Below are 14,194 nucleotides of genomic sequence, written 5' to 3'. Positions count from 1 at the left end.
TTTTTTGCTTATACTTGTATTTATTTACATGAAATACTTACATAGAGGAATAATACTGACATTAGTTTTCAGATAAATTTAAAATAACATCCAGGACTCTATGAATATCCATGAATATCTCCTCCTCAGTGTATTTTATTTTGCCTCAATGTATTGTGTAATATAATGATTCTAAAATATTTTTTCTTTAATGTGAGATCTCTTTTATTAATGGGAATTTTTATACGACTTCTCTATATAAAAGCAATGCCAGTGACCTCAGTTTCTCCCAATTTGCTCAAATCTCCTTATATTATCTAAGGTCTTCCATGACAAAGTGTTATCTGATTGCTTACAAACAAATTCTCATCTATCAGTTATAATGAAAGTGCTAAGATACACTAAATGGAAACTACTGATAATTACGTTATCTCTGTCCACAATAGGTTTACTGATAAGCGTGGATGGAAAAACACAATCTAACTGTGCTGAATGAATTCATTCTGACTGGGATCACAGACCGCCCTGAGCTGCAGGCTCTGTTCTTTGGGCTGTTCCTCGTCATCTACATGATCTCAGTGGTGGGCAACTTGGGCATGATCATCCTTACCAAAATGGACTCCAGGCTACAAACTCCCATGTACTTTTTCCTCAGACACCTGGCTTTCACCGATCTTGGTTACTCAACAACTGTGGGACCCAAAATGCTAGTAAATTTTGTTGTGAGTGAAAATACAATCTCCTATCATTTTTGTGCCACACAGCTAGCTTTCTTTCTTGTGTTCATCGTTAGCGAAATTTTTATTCTGTCAGCAATGTCCTACGACCGCTATGTTGCCATCTGTAACCCACTGCTTTACTCAGCCGTCATGTCACAAAGATTATGCCAAATGCTGGTGGCAATCCCGTATGTCTACAGCACATTTGTTTCCCTTCTGGTCACTATAAAGATTTTTAACTTACCCTTCTGTGGCTACAATGTCATCAGTCATTTCTTCTGTGACAGTCTGCCCCTGTTATCTCTGCTCTGCTCAAACACGCAAGAAATTGAATTGATAATTCTCATTTTAGCAGCTTTTGACTTGATTTCATCTCTTTTAATTGTTCTTGTGTCTTACCTTCTCATTCTTGCAGCCATTCTTAGGATGCATTCTGCTGAAGGCAGACAGAAGGCCTTCTCCACCTGTGGATCTCACATGACAGTGGTCATAGTATTCTATGGGACTTTAATATTTATGTATGTGCAGCCAGAGTCCAATCATTCCTTTGATACCGATAAGGTGGCTTCCATATTTTACACACTGGTTATCCCCATGTTGAATCCCTTGATCTATAGCTTGAGAAACAAAGATGTAAAATATGCCTTATATAAGGCTTGGAAAAAATTAAGTAATATATGTTCTTAAAGTTCTCTGTATACTCTAAATCTAGATTACATATTTTAAATCTTGTTTTTGGTGCACAAAGAGAGGATCGGAAGCTCAAATAAGTCCAATACATGTTGATAGGTTGCTTTTGATGTATCACTCACTCTTTGAAATACTGTAAATAAATTAATGAATCAAGAATAGTTATTTTCATTTTTGATAAGAGGTGGATTAGAAACATATAATTAAGTAAATATTAAATTATAATATTAATAGACTAAATTGGAGGATGTGGTGTACTGAATAGTGTACCCCAGTTTGGACATGGTCTTGGTCTTCATTCTGGTGCATGTAGATGCATTGAAAATAGGATCTATGGGAGATGTACTTCAGTTGAGATAAAACTCAAAGAAGGTCCTTTATAAGCTGAATGGTAGAAGGGGTGGTTTGGCAGTAGATGGGGTTGATGGTGGTACAGGGATGTGAGGAGGGTTCCACAGTGCATGAGTGTGAGGGTGAGCAGGACTGGAGGGGTGGTTTGGATAATCCAATGGACCAGAGTGAGGGCTGAAGGAAAGAACTAGTAAACTCTGGGGAGGTGGAAGTCTGTGGTTGAAAATACTAGTGTGGGAATATTCTTCTGGCAAATATGGCAGGGGAGAGTCACAGGTGTAGCGCATTGATGGTGAAGGGATGTGTGGGAAAGAGAGTACCTGGGCATGCTTCTACAGAATATGAATGTGTTCATTTTGTTATAGAGTATTATTTCTGTGGGTGTTGACCCAAAAAATAAACAGGAAAATAATAAAATCCAAAATAAATTTAATTTAATTTAAAAAATAATTTGGTTTATTCATGATCTAATATATGTCTTGATTCTCTGAAAAAACAATTAAAAATTATGTTCCAGTTGTCTTTGGATCATTGGGTAAGACTATTAAAAGAAGAAAATTATTTCTTCTTTTTGCATTGAGGTGACTTTCCTCAGTGTTGGTGAATATTTATTATGCACTATATTTTCATTGACTTTCAGGGTTTGAATAGCCATATGAGAAGGAAAGCAAATAATGAAATAATGTTATGGTTTTCATTACAACATATTCTAATGCCAGTAAAATCTGATATATGGCAATTAGAGAGTCATCAGCTTTGAGGATATAGTTTCATTCATGTCTCTCTTCAAAATTTCCAATGTCTATTTACATTTATTATTTATTATTTTAATATTCCTAGGATTTATTAACATTAATAGAGTCTAGAATATTTGCTTGGTTCACAATCATGAAATAAATTTCCCTTTGTATCTAATGAAATGGAATAAATACACTTTATCAGAAAAAAAGAGAGAGTACATGAAATATTGTCATTTGAGGATAAATAGTATCAAAGTGTAGGACTAGTTTAAAGGCATCTTTAGATGGTCATAAGGACTATCAGGTAATAATACCTCACAATAGACATGTTAATTATCATATAATAATTCTTTGTGTCTTAATTAATGCAATCACCGCAACAGCTCTGTGAGATTGATTCTACCAGTATATCTACTTTTCAGAAGATAAAATAAAGGCAAAGTAAGGATAAGTAAGTTTTCCAAGTTCACAGAGATATTAGACATTAGAACCAGGTTTCAAATACAGGTGATCTAGCTCCAGATTTCATACTCTTAATATTTGCCCTAATCAACTCTTACAGTCTTTTTTTTTTTTTTTTGCTTCACTGATACCATCCTAGATATGGCAGAGAGTAAAACTCCACTTTGACAGGTGTCAGATTAGAAATGAAGAAACATCCAGGGTGATTAATAAAAAAGTTAATAGCTAGAACAGTTTCTGGCAGAAAAAAATGAATTCAATAAAAATGTATTTAATGAATGAATAATTGACTCAGAATAATAAATAAATGGTACATATTGCATGATTGACTTTCTTAAACCAAAAAATAAAAAATAAAAAAGGAAAACTACCATGAAGTGGATGCAGGACACAGTCTGGGCATGTTTATAATAAATTTAAGGATGGGGGCAGAAATTAGCATAAAGTCATCAGGAACATGCTGAAAAAAGAAAGTTTAAAAAGGAATTTCCTGTTCTAAGAAAATATTTATTTCCTGAGAAGTTCAGTCACCATTTAGGAACAAAGAGTGAGGAGAAATAGAATGCCAGACAAAAAAAAAAAAACAACAAAATAAAACACACACACACGGTTATTATCAATGATTTGTAGAAGATCTGCTAGGGCTTTTCCAAGATAGGTGTGCCTTCCTAAAAAATGTATAAGGAGAATATTTCTTCCCATAAGTTTCGGCTTTCTGAATTTTGAATGCTGTCATGTGAGTTGCATTCAGTTAGAGTATTAATTTAAGGACAAGATAATGGAAAATATACTGATTCTGATCTACTGAAACAATAAAAGCCATCTGTCCCATTAGTCCCAATATTAGACTTTTTAAATATATATAAAATTCTCTTGCTTGAGACATTATTTGTTGGATGGTCCATTAATGCATGGGAATCATTCCTAAATGGTACAAAGGGGAAAGGCAGAAGCAACACATGCAGTTGTGAAGGTTGGACACTATGTAATCCTGGGGTGTTATTCATATAGAATAATTTTTGAAAGACATCCCCAACAATGTGCAAAATATTGGATATTGCTATGATTCATGTAAAATCCAAATCTGACAGCACAGTGATTAGACAGATAAAAAGAGAAAACTTAAAACTTAGGGATATCCAAAATTACAAGAAAATAAACATCTCTTATCCACTTCTATAGTTTGTCATTGAAGGAGCTCCTATAAGCAAGGCAGAAAAAATAAGGGAGAAATATTAGTAGAGAAACTTGAGAATGTATGTTGAAAAGTATTATCTTTAGTATTAAAAACGTTCTACAATTCAAGAAATATTTAATGATCCACAAAAATCTTTATAACTCCAAGTGTGAAATTCATCTGAATATTATTTCTTAATTGGGAAAAGGCACCACTAAGGAAGAGGAAGCTAGGGAAAATGGCAAATTGGTACCACATACTACAATATTCCTTGGAGAATAAGTAAACAAGTGAAAAGCTGAACAGGAATTCTATGAGGTAGAGAGATCTCAGAGCAATGAAAAAGTTTTGGTAATGGCAAATATTGATGGCAGCACACATTGTGAGTGAAATTAATACAATTAAACTGTACACTTGAAAGTTATTAAAATGGGAAATTTTATGGTGTATACATTTACCACAATAAAAATTTTTAAAATAAAATCAAGCAATAGGAGAAGCTTTATTTTAATTTCTAGTATATGTGAATGAAACTCTGAGGGAATGGAAGAAACACTGTGATTTCAATTCTCAATATCATGTGGTGTTTTTTCCATTCTCATGATGTCATATATGAGCAGAAATTTGCAGGGCATTTACAGCAACTCTTACATTTATAAGCTTCTTGATGAGAAAGATTAAAATATTTTGTATTGTATATTTTCTAAATCCCCCTAAAATGTGTGAAATAATACATGTACTTATAGGAAAAGGTGAGTACAGAAGGATATATCTATTTTTATAATTTATAACTCAACATATTGGTTTAACACTGAAAGAATAGAATAGAAATCAATTAACCCTGGAGTAGGCAAAGTAAAAATTCAGTTTTTATTCTGTCATAGAAAATGTTGGTATTTTTAAAACTCACTTCTTCATGGAATTCCTTGGCTATTAAACTCATCATTGAGTTTATATAATTTACAGGCTTATTTTTAAAATAAGTGATTTAGAAGAAAAAATTACAAGGACTTTTTCAAGGTTTTATCTTTGTGAGGTTGTTAAATTTTCATATATTTTTCTAATCATAAAGAAATATAGTACTTACATGAATAAATATGGTTTCTGCCTCTTGCACAGTGGATTATACATGGATTAATCTCTTGATATCAGGCCTAGATAAAAACAGACATTTTTTCTTGTTGTTATTTCTATTTTTATAGCATTTATAGAGGAACAATTCAAAGACCTTACAATTCACCCATTTGTAGTGGAAAATACAATTTGTTTTTTTGTATATTCACAATTTGTTATATAACAATTACCACAATTTTAGAACATTTTACTGCCCCTGTAAAGAACCCCATCCACATTAGCAGTTACTCTACAATTTCCTCCATCAGACCTAGAAAAACATCTTGTTTTTCTCTATGGATTTGCCATCTGGACATTCATATGAATGAAATTATAAAATACGGTAACATTGTTCACTTAGTCTAACATTGTCAGGTTTCAACCATTTGGTACAAATATTATATTTCATTTTTTTCCTTAATAATATTCTGTTGTCTGGATAGATTACCTTTTGTTTATCCACTAGTTTAAGTTCATGAACTTTGGAGTTGTCCTCATTTTGTGATTACTATAGCTAATGTTGCTAAGGATATTTGTAAACAAGTTTTCAATTGGACTTATGTTTTTATTTCTCTTGCATATACACTTAAGAGTAAAATTAATGAGATATATCAAGATTGCAGGTTTAATTTTTGGAGGAACTGTCAGATGGTTTTCTAAAGTGGTCAACCATGTTTATATATCTACTAGCAGTCTATGAAGGTTTCAATTTCCCTACATCCTCGCGAACACTTTTTATTTTCTGTTTATTATTTTTGTCATCTTAGAAGATAAGAGGTGGTATTGTAGTTTCATTTGCATCACCCTGATGAAAAATAATCTTGAATATAATTTCATCTTCTTATACCATCAAATGTATCTTGTTTGGAGAACTATTCATTCAATTCTTTGCTAATTTTTAACTTAGGGTATTTCTCTTTTTTTTTTACTTTACATAATTTTTTGTCTTTTTTTTAAAAGATACATAGATCACAGAAAAATGTTACATTAAAAAATATAAGAGGTTTGTTTATACCCCACACCCCACCCACCCGGTCCTCCCACATCAACAACCTCTTCCATCATTGTGGCACATTTTTGCATTTCTTGAATGCATTTTAGAGCACTGCTGCACCACATGGATTGCAGTTTACATTGTAGTTTACAGTCTCCCCCAGTGCATTCAGTGGGTTATGGCAGGATATATAATGTCCTCATCTGTCCCTGCAATATCATTCATGATAACTCCAAGACCAAAAATGTCTCCACATCACATCTCTTCTTCCATCTCCCTACCCTCAGAACTACCATGGCCACTTTATTCACATCAATGCTACAATTTCTTCCCTTGCTAATCACAATAGTTCTATAGTAGAATACCAGTAAATCCACTCTAATCCGTATTTTATTCCTCCATCCTGTGGACCCTGGGATGGTGATGTCCTCTCCACCTCTAAATTGAGATGGGGCTTAGATTCCACATGGCTGATGGATGCAATTCTCCTGCTTGTAGTTAGGCACTCTCGGTTCCCTGATGTGATGGTTGACCATCTTCACCTCTTTGTTAGCTGACTTGGGTAAGTACAACAAACCAGAGAGTAGGAGTAGCAACTCTGCTGAAGCTCAGGGCCCAGCTGGCACATGGAAAGTCCAGAGATTCAAGTAACCTGAGTATACACCAACCCCAGTGCCAACCACATTTTCAGTAAAAGTGACAGAAGAGGCATGTGTAGAAAGGTCACATCTGAGACCAACTCCATCACACTCAGGAACACAAATTCCAAAGTAGGGACCACTGGCAAGGTACCAAACTCCAGAGCCATCTGTGTGACTGTAGAACCTGTGTGTGTCTGTAACCCTCAGGAGTACCAGTACCGAGGTAGTATCTACTTTAGCTGTATCTGGTATCCTGCTGAGATGTGTGTAAGCACAGCCCCTCTGATGACTTCCTGACTCTTTCTTAAAGACTCTTAGCCATATAAACTCATTTGACTTTACCATTTCCCACTTTTATTCAAAGCCTTTTCTAGGTGCATCACCAGCTAGTGATTGGTAGTAATCCCTTGGCACAAGGGAGGCTCATTTCCAGGAGACCTGTCCCATGGTGGGGGGAAGGTAATGTGTTTACATGCTGAGTTTGGCTTATACAGTAGCCACATTTGAGCAACATGGAGGCTCTCAGGAGGTATATCTTAGGCACCTTGCAGCTCTAGACCTAGTTGAAATTTCAGGCACACAGGTTCATAAGCATAGTCATCAGTATCAAAGGCTCATCACTGTACCATCCTTCTTCACTGGTCTTTTCCCTTGCACTTTGGGGGATTGTTGCTGTTCCCTTGTGGAATGTGTCAGAGCTCCCCTGGTTAGGAACTCAGCACTCCCTCCGTTGTTGTTTTTAACTGTAACTTCTATGAAAATACTCAACGAATACCCAAACATTTCTATATACCCTATATACATGCCCTGGAGAACTCCCTCCCAACCAGAGAGGAAGATTATGAGCTGATGCCTGTACAGGTAAAGTCTATTATGGGGTGGAAGTAAGTAGCTGTACAAGAAGGGGATGGGATGGGGGCATGGAGCTACCATTGGGTGGGGTTTTGCAGGCTTGAGGGCAGTGAGGGTTGGGAGGATGAGTCAGATGGCCCAAGGCATTGGGGGCAAGGTTGGAGGGAACAAATGACCAATGGAGATTGTCAGGTTTGTGGTTGAAACTGTAATGTTGAGAAAACTTTTTAGAAAATATAAAGAAAGTTTACCTGTTTAAGGTGCTTAATGGGCACCTTCAACACAGGAACAGACATCTGGTGAGTTTGCGAGTGCTCATCTTGTCATAGTGTGTTATATCTTTGGGTGGAGACCCATACAATGAGTGGGAAGGTGTGCCCTCATCCTGAGGAGATCTGATGTCCTCAAACATAAGGAATGGTGTCTCTCAAGATCATTGGTGGCCCCCAATTGGGGAGGGTTGTTTTGTGTGTCGGGCCCTCAACATTGTTGCAAGTATCTGTGAATCTTGTCCTTCAAGCAGTGAAGCTTGGTTGTCACTGTGGGCCTTGAGGGGAGTGGGAGAGAGGAAAAGAATAGATGGAAGTAGGGTAAATGGGGGACAATGGAAGAGATCCACAAAATCGTGCAATGATGGATATAGGACATGTTAAATTTCACCAAAAGTTTATAAAGGTGTATATGCTAAAAAGTAAACCAAAATGTAAACCATAACGTAACTAAAATTTTAGAAAATTGTACAGTCTAAAATATAAACCATAATGTAAACCAAAATGGAGCCATGTTTGGTAGCTATGTTTCAATATCTGTATATCAATTGCAGCAAATATAACATGAACATGTAAAAAAAATCATTGCTGGGGAAGGGGGAAAAGGGTTTGGTGTTGGATATATGGGAATCTCCTATAGTGTATATGTGGCTTTATTGTGATCTAAAACTTTTTTGAGGACAAAATTAAAAATTAAAAAAGGATGTAGACACTGAGGAGGGAATGAAAGAGATTGACTTGCTACTGTATATACAGGGTAATACCTATTGTAGTGATGAAAGGCAAAATGTCAAAAACAAAGTTTTATGATTTTTTCATTTTTTAATACCCCAATTTATATTTTATTTTATTTTAGCTTTTCTAAATTAGTATGTATTCTATTTGTAATCTTTAAAGCTATCATTACTATTTTGTTTTCCTACTAATTGAATTTGACTATATATTAGGCTTCATTTTTGACGAAGTTTTGAACCACAGATCGGTTTAGCTATGGCAGGGGAAGAACACTGGTGTGGGGTAATTTTCTTTTTTGTTGGAACCCTGCTTACTGCTCCAAACTATTGGCCAGAAAGAGAAATCTATACCTCTTCTAAGGGAGTGTTGCAAAGAGCATAAGAGTACCTGCCACCCGGAGCAACAAACAGTCTTTGGTTCTCAACCTCTTACGGGCTTTGCAGATGTCAAGGTCACCAGCAAATCACAACTCATACCAGTACTAGATGGATCAATGTTTACTCATATAGTCAAAGCAGGATCAGCTTCAATAGTGAGTCTTAGTCTCCCATGGCCAGCCGGTCTCAATATGCAGCATATGCAAGGAGATGTTTATACAGACTTCCTGCCCTAATGCCTTCCCTCCCAGAACAGATAAACCAGCAGGCGTGATATGGATTTCATAAATCTTACATACTTTAGCCAGATTATCTCCAGTGAAGGTTTATATATACTCAGGGCAAAGTGAAAAGAGATATACCAGTAGGTGGCTAATAGCCACTAGGGAGTGTCACATTCACCACCCAGTCCTAAGGAGCTAGAATTACAAAGTCCCAATGACATGATTTTATTTGTGGGCTGCAGGGAACAGTGGCAGCCAGTGTTTGGCCTGTTCTCTACCAAGTTTTTATTACTGAGCTGTAAGCACTATTTATATATTCTCTTAACAGATACAAGTTCATTATCAAATATATGATTGGTAAATACTTCCTCCCATTCTGGGGGTGGTCTTTTTACTTAATTGCTAGTGTCTTTTGAAGCACTTTTTTAAAAAATTAGCTATATCAAAATTATTTTTTACTTCTTGATTGTGCTTTTACTCTCCTGTATGAACCAACATTGCCTAAACAAAGGTCAAAGATTAAAGCCTGATTTTTTTTCAAAACTTTTTCAAGTTATAGCTGTGATATTTAGGTCTTCTTTTATCCATTTTGTATTGATTTTTGCATATGATGAGAAATATGGGTCCAACTTCATTCTTTTGCATGTGAATATTCCACTGTTTAAGTACCATTTGTTGAAAAGAAAATTGTTACTTCATTGAATTCCCTTGACATTCTATTAACACAATTGACCAGAGTTGACCTCAGTGGGCAAAGCTGGAGTCTGTTGTCTCACATGACAGAATCAAATATGGCAATTCCCTTTTTCTGGGTTGATCTGTGTATCTGATAATATCAGATCCAGCAAAGAAACAGAAAATCAACTTGTGTCAAGCACCACTGACACAATCCAGTCAAATCGCTAAAAATATCTTACCAAGTAATCTAATCCCCCCCCACTGAATTTAATGCAACCCAAGGGTCTCAAACTGCCATGGAAGCTAACTGCAATTTAATAGAGATTGGCTCAATTCTGTAGAACAATTTGATAGAATTGTCATTTTAGTCATATTTAATACTCTGATCCATAAACTTGAGGTAATTATCCATTTCCATTCATTTAGATTTTACTGAATTTATTATACTAATGTTTTATAGTTTTCAGTATTTATTAGCACTATTTTGGCTAAATTTATTCTAAAATATTTTGTTCTTTTTGATAGTAAAAAATGGCATTGTCAAAAATGGTATTATATTCTTAATTTGCCTTTTGGTCTGTTTATTGCTGCTGCATAGATACAAAATAATTTTTGTATATTAATCTTTTATCCTATAATGTTGTCACACTTTCTTATTTACTACAATAGACTTGGATGAATTCCATAGGATTTTCTATAAATGAGATCATTTCATATGCAAAAGGATATATTTTTAAATCTTCATTTCCAGGGTGGATTTGTTTTGTTTGTTTATTTGTTTAATCTATGGACATGTGTATACAGGTTTTTATCTGAAAATAGATATCCACTTGTCTGGGATGTTTTTTTTCCTGTTTAAAGGCTCAAGTTTTCATTAACAAGTTGAATGTACCTGAAAAGTCAGCTATAAACTAGCACTGATAAAGACACTTGAACATTTTAAAATTATCAAATAGGCTTTAAGTATCTCAAGTTGTCACCTCTAATCTCAGTAAAAAATAGAGCTTCAAAAATACAGAAAAATGAATTTAATTCCAATTAATTTAATAATAATGTAAATATATTCCAATTAATTTAATAGTAATGTAAATATATTTTCCACAACATTTTTTAAATTATAAAGGTTGGCATTAATGGAAACATAGAATCATGAAATTAATAATTACAGAATAATTCAATAAATATATGTTAGTCTTCATAATCTTGTTTGAAAGTGAATGCAATGGGATTCCTATAAAGGAAAGGTTTATTTAATGTGAAACATTTTCTTGGCATTTTGTTTTTTAATCATGAATGAAAAGAAAGGAGATATTTAAAAGGACAAATGGGGTGAATTTTAAATTTTAAGTATTCCAAAATTAAACTTTGAGGCATCCTATACATGTAACTAAAATTTTTAAATCTTAGGGGCAAATAATATAGGGTTCCTTTTACAATCTCAGAATTAATTACATGTGACACTATCCTCTCCCTTCAGAAATAAAAAAATTAAGGCCTAGAAAAAGGAATAAAATTTGGTCAAAAGAATTTTTTGAGAACACAAAGTGGAAACAACCTTTATTTTTATTTGTATGGTGATCTCTCACTCTTCAGAATATGTAAAATTAAACTTCAAACTTAAAAATGAAGAAAATTCCATCTGTAAATTATATCAATTTCTTGTAATTTAAGGACATTTTCCTCCATTAGGAAGCACTCTATTTCTTTATGTGCTTAAAGGAAAACCTTATGTATACATTTATTTTCTCCAAATAACAATGAAATATATATGCATAATACTGTATTTCTACTGTACTATCTATTGATTTAAAGATTAAGGCTGGAAAGCAGATATGGCTCAAGCCATTATGCTCCCACCTACCACATGGGATATCCTGGGTTTGGTTTCTGGTGCTTCCTAGAGAAGACAAGCTAGACATCTAGCTAGAATGACAGGCTGGCATTGCAAGATGATGCAATAAGATGATGCAACAAGGTGAGACAAAGAGGAAATACAATGAGATACACAGCAAAGCAGGAAGTGGACGTGTCTAAGGCGAGTAAGCGCCTCTCTCTCACATGGGAGGTCCCAGGTTCAGTCCAACGTGCCTCCTAAAGAGAAGACGAGCAGACAGAGAGAGCACACAATGAATGGACACAGAGAACAGACAGTGGGGACAAACAACGAGGGAGGAGGAATAAATAAATAAAATACATCTTTAAGGAAAAAGAATAATAGCCAATAATATCAGAAGAGTTGTGTGATAAGCTATCCATTTTATGATACAGATATCCAAATTAGATAACTTTCATTTCAGGTCTGTTTCCTTATATGTGAAGGAAGTGTGAAGAAGGAATAGCATTCATGAAATTCTTGTGACTATTAATAAATGAGACTAACTGAAAGAATGCTTTAGGATCAATAGTGATTTAAAATCAACAGAAAAAATGTTTCATTTCTGTTGCCTTTTTCACAGCATCCTTTACATCTTTGTTTCTCAAACTGTAAATCAAGGAGTTTAACATGGGAATCACCAGTGTATAGAAAACAGACACCACCTTCTCCTGTTCTACAGAATACTGGGAACTTGGTTGAATGTAACTAAAGCTTAGAGTACCATAGAATATGGTCACTGCAGTCAGGTGAGAGGCACAGGTGGAGAAGGCTTTTTGTCTGCCTGCTGCTGAGTGGATCCTCAGAATAGCAACAACAATGAACATGTAGGAAATGATCACAATCAAGAAGGTGGCCATGGCAATGACCCCAGAGAAGGTTAACAGCAACAGTTCATTCATGGAGGTATCAGAACATGACAGCTTTAGCAATGAGGGAATATCACAGAAGAAATGGCTGACAGCATTTGGTCCACAGAAGGACAATCTACTTAAGCTTATTGTGTGTACTAATGAGTTAATTATTCCACATACCCATGACCCAATGACCAGCACTACACACTTTATCTTGGACATAACTGCAGTGTAAAGCAAAGGATTCACAATGGCCACATAGTGGTCATATGCCATTACTGACAGCAAGAAACCTTCTGTGGTGACAAATACCCCAAAACACAAATGCTGCACCATGCAGGCAGGGAAAGAGATGGTTCCCTGGACAGCCAGGAGGTTGATCAGCATTTTGGGTGCAATTGCAGATGAATACCAGGCATCTACAAATGATAGGCAGCTGAGGAAATAATACATGGGTGTGTGGAGCTTGGGAGTGACCCGGATTAAGAAAATCATGCCCAGATTCCCCACCAAGGTAATGAAATAAATCACCAAGAACAACACAAAAAGCACAACTTTGAGTTCAGCAAGGTCTGTCAATCCCAAAAGTATAAACTCAGTAACAACCGTGAAATTCTCTTCAGTCATTATTTGGCTTTCACAAAATCTGTTGTGAAAGAAGATACAGGGATTATAAATTATTAGAGGATCATAGAAAATATATATTAACATAAAATGCAGAGAATGAGTACTTTTTATTTTTGGATAAAAAATATTCTTTTTTGATCTGAGTTTTGTTATCAACAAGAATAGCAGGTGGATCTAGATGGTCTCTATTTTTTTTTTCCTGTGATGATCTTTCATCTGCTTATATTCCATAGAAACCAATGGTTGAGAGAACAGTTTGTCTTTCACAGTTTTAGTTTGTGTCTAAACTGCCTACCTCAATAATAAAGTCACACCAACACTAAGGAAAACACTAAGGGCAACTGAATTTAATAGGAGTATCTACAGTATATAGTTGCAATATTGAATTGTCACTCAAAGAAGTTCTCTTCTCACCTCTTTTAAATATGAAATTACTGTCTTTAAATTTTCTCTATCATGAACTTAGATGTGGATTGATCTACCATGCTTTATTATAGACAACCACAGTGGCCACAGCTACCTACAGTGATAATATACCAAGGACACTGATTGTTAGCACCATGGGAAGCATTTAGGGCATCACCTAAGTCTGAAAATCATGACAAAAAACCTGTCTATTTCATGATACATTTAGCAAATTGTCTGGACTGTGGCTTCAGGGCAATCTTCCACATTGTTGTGTAGAAGAGCAGCCCTGAAAAATCACTAACTCTGAGGCTGAGGACACAGAAATCATATCTTGCCTATCTGAACCAGATAGAGGTTTTCTGTTTTCATTGAGACTGCAAAAAAATTCAGACTATTAGGCTGACTGATTGTTGTCTGACCCTTTTCATATT

The 14,194-nt window shown here is 35.1% G+C and overlaps 2 protein-coding genes across 2 annotated transcripts; one reads left to right on the top strand and one right to left on the bottom strand.

Annotated features, from left to right (window-relative positions):
• The first annotated feature begins 443 nt into the window (after positions 1-443).
• Positions 444-1,385, top strand: LOC101423377 (olfactory receptor 8K3-like). The gene has a single exon (XM_004484684.1). The coding sequence runs from the start codon at positions 444-446 to the stop codon at positions 1,383-1,385; it is 942 nt and encodes a 313-aa protein (XP_004484741.1).
• Positions 1,386-12,416: 11,031 nt separating this feature from the next.
• Positions 12,417-13,355, bottom strand: OR5J2 (olfactory receptor family 5 subfamily J member 2). The gene has a single exon (XM_004484683.1). It carries the CDS (start codon positions 13,353-13,355, stop codon positions 12,417-12,419), a length of 939 nt encoding a protein of 312 aa, XP_004484740.1.
• Between the last annotated feature and the right edge of the window lie 839 nt (positions 13,356-14,194).

The sequence above is a fragment of the Dasypus novemcinctus genome, chromosome 10 (assembly GCF_030445035.2).
Source record: "Dasypus novemcinctus isolate mDasNov1 chromosome 10, mDasNov1.1.hap2, whole genome shotgun sequence".
NCBI lineage: Eukaryota > Metazoa > Chordata > Mammalia > Cingulata > Dasypodidae > Dasypus > Dasypus novemcinctus.
This window is presented reverse-complemented; position numbering and strand designations above follow the sequence as displayed.

Coding starts and splice junctions, on each gene's coding strand:
- OR5J2 (XM_004484683.1), bottom strand. CDS start 13,355: ATGACTGAAGAGAATTTCACGGTTGTTACTGAGTTTATACTTTTGGGA.
- LOC101423377 (XM_004484684.1), top strand. CDS start 444: ATGGAAAAACACAATCTAACTGTGCTGAATGAATTCATTCTGACTGGG.